Here is a 10,804-nt window from a genome sequence, read left to right as displayed (position 1 = left end):
AAACAGCACTCATATTTTCTTTTACTTAAAACTGTAAAGATAGTAAGGAATCCATGGAAAATTTAAGATTTGACTTATAATTGACTAATATTTTCTGTTTCATTATAACAAATTATTCATTAAAAGTCTCCAAAAAAAGTATCATTTTTCTTTATAACAATATGTACATATACAATAATATATGGGTACGGATCTGACCTCAGACTAAGTTTTTTGCCATAACTACATAATATTTTGAAGTTTCTTTAAGTTTTAAGCAAAACAAATATTTCAAATTGGGAAATTAATATTTACTATTTATAATTAAATTAAAATTATAGTAAGAAAATTTTTACATTGGTGTTGGCAAAACTTATTTAAATATAATTAATTTAAAATATTAGTAAAATAGTATTAGTAAAATAATATTAGTAAAATAATATAATTAAAATAATATTAGTAAAATAATATTATATGTGAAAATAATTATTGAAAAATAAAACACTTTGAAATTTTTTTATAATATAATATTATTATTGTATAAATTTATATCCCTCATTGTGTTATGTTGAATAATTTTTTTATAAAATTTTTAATGCAAAAGCAGTAATGACTTAAAATCGTTAAAACGATATATAAATAAATCTAACATATAACGTATTAATGTATGTGTTTACATCAGTAATAGCCATCATTTTAAATTCATTCTACTATACATAGTATTTCCCATTTCACAATTGTTTAATTAATAATTTTAGATTTACAATCTTCTAATAAAAAAATATATATCTTACATTGATAAATTTAATTTTTTGAAATATTTTATTTTTTAATTATACCAAATTATACCAATTTTTTGGAACAATTTCAATTATTTGAAAAATAATCATTATCATAAAAAATACACACATAAATAATAATTTCCATATTTTTAAGCCAATAAAACAAAAAAAAAATTAATAAGTAAAAATATTTACTCTGTAACGAATTGGAAAAATATTTTTAACAGCAATTACAAGATGGCATCGCCTATCTCACATACAATTTGACTATTTTTACTATAATAAATTTTACTGAAGGCAAACGGTTCCTTGTACCACGATTTCAGATATTTGTTACATTTAATATTAATAATTAACTTTTGTATTCATAAATAGTAAAAATGTCCTCAATGGAAGTGCGTAACTTGAAATTCTGGCTTCTCATCTTCATCACTGACGTACATGCGGGTCAAATCTGATGCCACAGATGCACTATCACTACTGCAAAAATAAACAAAATGTTGTGAATTAGTATATTTTTATATATCACATATTTTATATATATATATTCAAATAAAATTAAAATTTAAATTCCATATAATATACCTGCCAAAAATATAGAGCGAATGCTCTATATTTGAAAACTTGTACTGCACGCACTTAATAAACTTCGAGAGAATATTCAAAAATGAAAAGTTTCTATCTACTTTTGCATCATTTACATATACATTTATTAAAAATTTCAATATAAATACCATGAACCAATTCCAGATTCTTGATGGTACCTCATTTCTCATTATCTGAAATAGTATCAGCTGGATAGTCCTTAAACTGAACAGTTCTTTATATGAAACTGTTCATAAAATATGTTTTCTGCCTAAGACAAATATGAAAGAGAGAATTCCTTCATCTCCGTCACTAGTAAACATATTACCGATTTCCTAATCCTCATAATTTAATGACTAATTTATATTAACATAGCTTTGTTTTGTACTTTGTACTTCTTGTCAACAAGCAAATCTCCTGAGCGTCTTGGGAACCACGTCACTGTCGACAATTATAAGTCCGAAATTGTGAAAGTCCGACTTTGTTTATTTTGAAACCAGCTTAAACATTAAAAATTACGTCAGCCTAGAGATTCAACGAAGGATCACTCTTGCCAAGAGATGTTATTTCGGGTTAAGCAGGCAATTGAGAAATTAAGCCCTCTCCTGACAAACAAAAGTCACGCTCTACAAATCTTTTAACATGCCTGATATTAGGAGGATTTGAGAGCAAAATTTTTCGAAAGAGGTATGGTCCCTTGTCGTGCGAATAGAAGAAAGTGTTCCGGTTAGAACGGAGCTTGCCACAGGTAGAAAATATGATAGAGGACATTCGCATCTTCGGTGGAAGGACCAGGTGACCAACGATTTGAGTAGCGCTCGGTACTACCAACTGGCGACAGTAAGCAACAAATCAGGCTGGCTGGCGGAGACTACTAGACGTGGCCAAGGATGACTCACGTCATGGCCATCTAATGAAATGAAATAGCTTAGTATAATCATTATAAAAGTTTATACTTTAAATCAAATATCTCAAAGACCAGACTACGTTAATATGTATACCGTAGGAAAAAGAGTTCCTCAGAATACTAAACTCTACAAAACTATTTGTAAACCAAAATTTCAAAAAGTTAGCTAAATCTATCGAGTGAAAAAAAAAATATAAATGAAGTGATCTTTGTAGCTGTGGTGTGAAGAAACTTTTTAATGGCATTAGAAGTTTTTTTTTCAATTATAAGTATCCTGTTGTAGGAATGTCAATTTCGTTTAAAACTTTCTTTGGTACTAGATATAGAGATATATTCAAGTTGAGATATTTTAACATTCGAGGGCTCTAACAATATCAAAGGCCTGTACCAGGTATTTTTTAACTGCTTCGCCTATACGATCAAATACAGTGTTGTTGTCTTATTGTTTATCATTTCATATCATTAGTTTTATTCTATAGTTAAAATATAGTTGAAATGTGCATTCAATCAGGGTTCTAGGTTACTCTATTAAAAACTGTATGACGAACACAATACTGTTATAGAAAACATCTTCTTTACCTAGGCAGGTAGTTGAATGAGGATCCAATCTTCTTCAATTAACAAAGAAAGTTAATTGATTAGCACTTTCCACATTTCTCGTAATTGTATGTAGAATTATGGGCATTCTAAAACCAGCCGGACGCATTAATAATTGCAAGTATCTGACCAATATTAATGTTGAAAATATCAGCGAGTGTATTAAAGGATTGGGCACCAAAATGCTTCAGCCTGGTTTTGAACAAACCTGGACAAAAACATAAAAGGTGCTCTGGTATCTCTTTTTTAAATGCCGGTAGGTATGGATTACAAGAGGTTCGACAGGGCAGGCCGAGTTTGACTCCATGACTGTTAAAATAGCTTTAATAGCTGCTTGACTATCAGTGGGAATATAGACCTTCCTTTTATGAAAGACCATGCTTACAGTAAAAAAACAAGAGGAAAAATAGCATGACAAAAAATTGTGCCTAAAATATTGAAGTAGAATCGCCAAGGTAGTAGAATTTACCTTGCTTTGCGGTATAGATTTCGGCTCGTGTACATTTTCCTATCTTTGACCCGTCAAAGACTCTCTATCCTTTCTTGAGTGAGTTCTAAAAGCAAAGCTATTATGAAAGTATAAGCAAGGATATACATAATCCTATTCGTTATTCCAATTTCTCGATGAGAATGGTACTTCAAAATGTTAATCTTGAAATTAATATTTGTAGTGAAATCCCTTCTATATTAATGTATAAAATATTATTGAATGGCTATTACAGTATTGCAATTTAATGTATTTAAATTCTTATAAATTGTTTTCTTGCGAAAAAATTGTTTTGTGAATATAAACTCAGCTTATTTATATAGCTTATAAATATATATTTATATACATATATTTATGTAGGTATTTATATGGAATGAGCATAATTTGAAATTTTTCATAAAACTAGAAAAACACATTTTAATCGCACTTTTACAATTCGTACTGAAAGCCTTTATGTGTTCATTTTGACCTCATAAATTAAGTCCACACCATTTTTAGACTTAATTGTGTCGTATATGGAGTACAAATTATAATCAAATATTTATTTTGCAAAAAGCAATTCAAATGACAATTCCTATACTAATACGTACATGACCAAGAATATAATTTGAATTTAATTTGCGTCCAAATTTGGTACTTCATCAGCCAAATAAGAGATAAGTTATTAAAAAAAACACTCCGATTTTAGAATTTTTACATAATTTTGGTTTAAATCGCACGCAATGAAAAAATAAAAGAAAAAATTGTTAATTAAGCTTTCCTTCAAAATGGATGCATAAAGTTTTATTGGCTTTTTTTTAATCCAAACAATCTAGATTTCCATTAATCCAGAATTTGATGAAATAGCCTTAGCCTTGGCTAATAAATAATTCTAACGAAAGAAATCATTTAAGATTTAATATATCCAACACTTGAAACATGGATAAGACAGAGATAGAGAGATAAATTATTAAATTATTTATATTAAATTAAATAAGTACATAAATCTTATTTAATTAAGATTAATAGACCAGCCTATAAATTGGACAGACGACTAAAGTTGCTAGCAGCAAGCATATGCAATATGTATATATCATTATATACACTTTACATATACACTAGTATCTCAGTTTTGATCTAATGGCATAAGAAAGCAAATAAATAGATAATTTCTTAATCTTTGAAGCTTCATGATGTATGTGTAATAAAATATATTAAAACTATTGAAGAAAAGCTCTGATATCTCCACACAGATTGCAGATATTGCAGATTGCAGATATAGATGCATTTTTGGAAGAAGCTCTAATAATAGAGTTAAAAGACAATAATAATTAAGAAAACAGGAACCCAAATTATTCTATACATATGATGAAGTCTAATCATCATAATTTATAGTTCTTTGTAGAAATAGAACATAACAATATCTTGACATACCTCAAGACTAAAATATACGAAATAAACAAAATAATAAAATTTGACTTGCATAGAAGGGAATGGCCTAAATTCGAAAAAAATTTAAAAGGATGCAGTAGAAGACACTTAATTTATATTGCAAGCTGTAAACAAATATGTCAGAAATATATATTAATATAAAAATTATTATATAAAAAAGTTTAGCTAACATAGTAATAAGCGTAGGTTTTATTTTTTACAAATAAAAAACTTGAAATATATGTCTTCCTTAGGGTGATTCCTTAGGAAAGCTAACTTTTGTATCGGAGGTGGTCTAAACTTTCAAGATAGATAAATAAATGAATGTGTTTATGTCATAACCCTTTTATTCCAATATTTCGTTTTATAAAAAACTTTAAATTTGTGTGGAAAATGTTAATACATAGAATATATTCTTATAATGATCAAAAAAAGTTTTATAATAAAAAATAATATAAGCCTCGTTCATATAAATATAAATAATATCAGACCTTCCGTTAACACATAAAAATAAATAAATAAAAATAATAAATAAATAAAAATAGATTTTGGCCTAAAACTGAACTTCAACGGTAAAATAAGGTTAAGTTAAGATAAGGTTAGACCATTAAGGTCCTTTGCGATACCAGATCAGAGTCTCATTTCTAGCAATAATATGCATCACTCACAGAATGCACGTGGTATTACTAGTGAATTGTATTAAGAGTTCAAAATAAATATAAATAAAATATAAATAAATAAAAAAAAAATTCTATATCCACTGAAGTATTTTAAACTACTAACTCAGAAAATGATAACTAAAAAATCCGTGGAGCAGGTTTTTAAGATATCGATAGATATCAGTTTTTTGATTTGTGGTCAAAAGGAAAGTTTTAAAATCGTAACTAAATTTCCAATTACGAATTTTATTTAAACATAAGAAATACACAGCCAAACTTCCATTACTCGAACATGTGTAACTCAAATTTTGTGTAATTTAAACTAAATAGAGTGCAACAGGGTTTAGAGACCCTTACACACAACTCTTTAACTCGAAGTCTTCATAATAGCAACCTTTTCTTTGCAGAATGGCATTTCAAGTTATGAAAATTGTGAATGTATTTTGATTTTTATATGAAAAGAAGAAAATTGAAGATTTTTATATAAAGAAGAAAATTATTTGAAATATTTTAGATTGCCTCTAATACGAATCCTTGAATTCAAATAAACATATTTAAGAACCATCAAAATTCATAAGAAAAGTTATAAGGTTAGTCCAAATAAATTCTTCTCTAATCAGATTGTCAAATTGCCTTTATTAAATAATTAAAATATTTAATATTTTGTTTTTAAATAAAATAAATTATTATAATATAAATAATTTAGAAATTAATCAATAATTCTGTAGGTTTAAGAATCTTACTACGAAAACGGTTATGAAATTGGAAGCCTTTTTATATTCTCAATAATATGTGTAAAGTATTCTAGTTTTTAGTATTACAGTATTTTAAATATAATTAATAATAATAGTATATTAAATTTAATTTATAATAATTCAAATATTATTTAATTTAAACTGATGTCTGAAAAAATTCATATTACTTCTAAGGTAAGGTTTATATAGCTCTAAAACGTCCTTTTCTTTCTTTAGTGAAGAAATTGTTGAGTTATAAAAGTTGTTTGATATAACACTTATTTATTTTACTGACCATAACAAACCCTTTCTGTTTTCGATCTGACTTAGCATTTCTCTTTAGGCGCTTTCGCTATGTTTAGTATTATTAGTGCTGCCCAAACACCCACAAACATACAGCAATATGTGTTAATTTTTATACAAAATGTATACAAAATTCATAAATTTAAGGGTAAACATAGTATTACTCTCTGTTTACACTGGCTTAACTTTTTTAAATTTGTGCACATACTCTCACTTTTTCAATAGCACATACAAGTCTAGGTTTGCAGACAAGACTTAAAAGAGATACCTAATTTCGTTCGAACATGAAAATTTCCAAGGCATAGCCAATGTAGATGCCCAGCTATTCTTCAACGAGATCTTAAATGTGAATTTTAAACTGATTATTTAACTATTTATTTAATTATTTCATAAGGGCATTGAAATTCCTTCAATACAATTTTAAAATTTATTTTTACACGCAAATTCTATAAACTTAAAGTCTCTTATAAGAAATTTAATTTTCTTCCTCGTTAGAAAAAAGTGAAGAAGACGAAAAACAAGGTCAATTGAGCACAAATTTGTATTAAAATATTTTTACAATTGTATACACAACCTAGCTGATGTATTTATAAACCAAAGTGTTACAACATAATGAGAATTATAAATACAATTAGTAATCAATTTTTAATTGTATATTGTGAACTAGCTCTAATCTAGTTGAGGATTATAAATATAATTATATCATTAATAGTGTTTATTATATTAATACAATTTACAATAATACATACATAGATATAAATTTTGAATTTTGAATAATCATATATGTATGACATACTTGTTCGAGTAAAAATTTTTTTCCAGTCTTGGATGTTCAAATGTACGTATGTATATAAACAAATTTATACAACATAATATGTAACTCAACCTTCATTTTTAATAGTTCAGTAAGATTAGTGTGATCGTACAAAGTGATCTATATAGATAAAAGGGCGATGAACTATATTTTTTTTTTCGAAAGTCCTTACATATAAAAACTAAGATGTTGAAGTATGTTTGTATAAGATGTTTGTATATAAAATATTACAGATATTAGAAAAATGAAAATATTTTCTTCTTTTCGAACGTTGGTACACAAACATAATATATATAAATAAAAGTAGAATTCACGTAAGGATAAATATCTGCTTTTAAATTAAAAATTATAAATAAAAACTATAATTAAAAATTATATTTATCTCATCACAAAAAATCTGTAAGAGAGGGAAAAATTTTTAAAATTAAAAAGTTTTTTCAAATGTTTATTTAAGTGAATACTACGGCTGCTTATAGAGCTGTTTCTGATATCGCCAATAATGCATCATCAGTGGTCTTTAAAATATATATTAATTTAATTGTTAATATATAATTATTAATTATTACTATTAGTGTCAGAAATTGAACTCTATCAATTTCGAACCGTGGACTCGCATATTAACACACTAATCAAATATGCACTCAATTTACTTTATTTACATTTAGAATTTAACAACTTTATTTAAATTTATTTATATTATATACTTATTTATATGTACTTATTTATATACTTATTTATATACATATTTACACTTACTGTGTTATTAATTTGAACTAACGCATAAACCACAGCTACACAAAATACCTTAATCGTTGTAAATTGTTATTTTTAAAATTTGAACACTATAGTTTATAAAAATCATTTCTGCATATTTACTCTAGATCTAGATGTTTAAAGACTTCTGCATATTGTCGAATTTTACTGTCATTTTTTGCGAGACGAAGAAGCAAGAAAATTATAACTTTCTTTTAAAAATTTGATAAACCAGAAAAATGAGGTATTTAACAAACTGTCAAAATTAAAACCAGCGTAGACCGAGAGTAATACCATGTTCACATTTAAAATTCCCTAAATTTTTTTGAGAATTTTTATAAGAACTGTTACATATTGCTGCATATTTATAGTGTTAAGTAAAATAGAATAAGTATAGCTTAAGATGCTTTTTTATTAGTACTACCAGAAGTGGAGGTATGTTCCGTTCCCAGTCATTTCTGTTTGGTATTAGTGCAAGGAACTATTGGTTGAAGTTAAATTTAGGTGAGTAAATGTCATGTATGGTGATATTTAGTCCTTCCTCGCATTGCATTTCCTTCCCTAGAAGGAATGGAGTGTTATCGAGTGATCTTGTTAATTGATTACTAGTCAACTATAGCTTGGCTATTTATTAGGGTCATTGCTTCCTTTTTGACAAGTAGGTGAAGTGGGGGGAGCCCCAATGCAATCTCACGGGTTGCTGTTGGGGGTGGTTTTCATCGTTCCACTTGTCATTATGCTGGCTAGTCTCTGCAGCTTTCGTAGCTTTCGCAGATAAATGATTCATATGTAACAATAAGCGTAGCAATTAAGGTGTATATCCAGTGGCTGAGTTTAGGATTTAGGTACCAGTGTTTTCTAATGAGGTTTCTGCTTATTAATAATGATGCTCAGACTCTTCGGATAATGTTGTATATATAAGAATTCCACATTCCAGTTTTTTAGTATATAAAGAATATAATTTATTTTGACACGATGAGAATTTGTCGTTGTAAACATTTATTATTGAAAGCCCTATGTACAATTTTTAAATTAACTAGACACGTATTTTAAAATTACATATATTGACCTTTGAATAACACGGATCGAGTGTTGATAAGTATGTAATTGTTTTTTTTATTATTGTATTTATTTATTATTGTCTTTTCTGATGTAAAATTCAATTTTTCTTTAGGATTCCATAAGATTTTATAGGGGACCCCGAATTTTTGTTCTGTTTTTGATTGTGTAGTTATAGTTTTACTATAATTTTGTCAGAGACTAATAGTGTTATTGTACATATTCCAGTCGGTTTGTAGAAGTTAAGTCAACATTAGCATTATTTTGAGATTAACGTATTTTCAAAAAGATTTAAAATTGTCTAGTTTAGCACGGACTATGCTAATAAAACTAATAAAGATTGATTCGACAACTTCTACAAGCAAATAGATAACTATTACTGTTTGTATTGCATCTACAGAACAGATATTTTACACCACTGCACAAAAATATTGAACCACTTCAAAAATTTATACAATAATTATTTAAATAAAAATTTATTTATCTACGGCCCAGGTAGAAACAAGTTTCATAAGTGCGGGGAGAAATGTAACTAAAATTGAATATACGTTCACAAGGTAAGAGTGCCTTTCAGGAGAGGTGTACTTACTTGGCCATTTCGTTTTGATAGACCGATGCCACCATTGCACTGTATTCACTTTCCATAGTTGCGCTGCAGCCGCTACGTGTATAAAAGCCGCTTGAGCTGGAATCACGGCGTTCAAATGATTGCATCGCGGAATCATCATCGCTGCTAGTGCTTTGCCGTAGCAATTTAAGTTGTTGCTGTGTTAGCTGTTGTTGTTCTTGTTGATGTTCTTCAATTGTTGCCGGAATATTCAGTGTTGTTGCATTTAGCTTGTTATCATTTATGTTGTTATTGTTGCTGTTGTTAGTATTGTTGCTTTTTTTGTCATTGTTGCCGCTGTTAACAACATCATTGTTATCGATGCCACTGCTATTGCTCTTGCTGTTGCTGTTATTATTGCTACTGCAAGATTTGTCGTTGCACTTGTTTTTTGTTACAATTATGTTGCTGATGGAAGTATGTGGTAATTGTGTTGTAGGATGTGTTATTCCAGTTGCAACTGTTGTCATTAAATGTGATGTCGTTGCAGCAACAGACGAAATTATTGCTGACAGTTCTCTGCTGTTGGGCATACAAAAGTCACCATCATTTCTACGGCAAAAAAAAAAGAGTAAATAGTTAGTCATTGTGTAATTGTGTAAATTAAAATATTGTAAATATAAAGGTTTGCTTTGGCTTAGCCGAAGTTTGAATACCCTTCAAACAAATTTATTTATTATTTATAATAATAAATTTTTTTTATTTATACGCTTAAATATATTTCTTAATATTGAAGCTACATAATAGAATACGCTAATTTTAACCATTAAAAAATTAAACCATTAATATTAAAACATAATAACCACAGTTTTTATCTAAATACCTCCACAAACAGTGACTTTGCTTGATTGCATCCGATTAGTTCAGAAGCTACTTTGAATATTTAAAGCACCTAGAGGGATCAATAAATCGATGCTGCTTCTCATTTTAGTTAAGTTTGTATTAGTACTATAGGATGTCTCGCACTGTGACGGATTTAATATTATATACATACGCTTTTAAAAATATGTATATAAAGTTGTCAAAAAAAATGTTGCTGACAATTTCAATTGCTTTTTGCGCTTCCTTTAAAAAAACAACAAAATTTTATTTATCTGCAAAATATTAAAAAGATGGTCAAATCATGTC

At 27.7% G+C, this 10,804-nt stretch overlaps 1 protein-coding gene across 1 annotated transcript; it reads right to left on the bottom strand.

Moving 5' to 3' along the window:
* Positions 1–924: 924 nt before the first annotated feature.
* On the bottom strand, positions 925–10,224 carry LOC119688952 (putative uncharacterized protein DDB_G0287457). Its single transcript, XM_038103644.1, has 2 exons — positions 9,659–10,224; positions 925–1,241 (listed from the first exon to the last, which is right to left on the bottom strand). The coding sequence occupies exons 1-2, from the start codon at positions 10,207–10,209 to the stop codon at positions 1,148–1,150; spliced, it is 645 nt and encodes a 214-aa protein (XP_037959572.1). The 5' UTR covers positions 10,210–10,224; the 3' UTR covers positions 925–1,147.
* Positions 10,225–10,804: the final 580 nt, after the last annotated feature.

This window comes from Teleopsis dalmanni, chromosome X (genome assembly GCF_002237135.1).
Source record: "Teleopsis dalmanni isolate 2A chromosome X, ASM223713v2, whole genome shotgun sequence".
Classification (NCBI taxonomy): Eukaryota; Metazoa; Arthropoda; class Insecta; order Diptera; family Diopsidae; genus Teleopsis; species Teleopsis dalmanni.
Note: the sequence above shows the minus strand (reverse complement) of the source record. Positions and strands in the feature narration are given on the sequence as shown.

What these genes read in the sequence shown, in the direction of transcription:
- LOC119688952 (XM_038103644.1), bottom strand. Translation starts at nt 10,209, where the DNA reads ATGCCCAACAGCAGAGAACTGTCAGCAATAATTTCGTCTGTTGCTGCA. An exon ending in TATCAAAACGAAATGGCCAA is followed by an intron (nt 1,242 to 9,658) that starts GTAAGTACACCT and finishes TTATTTTTGCAG; the next exon opens with TAGTGATAGTGCATCTGTGG.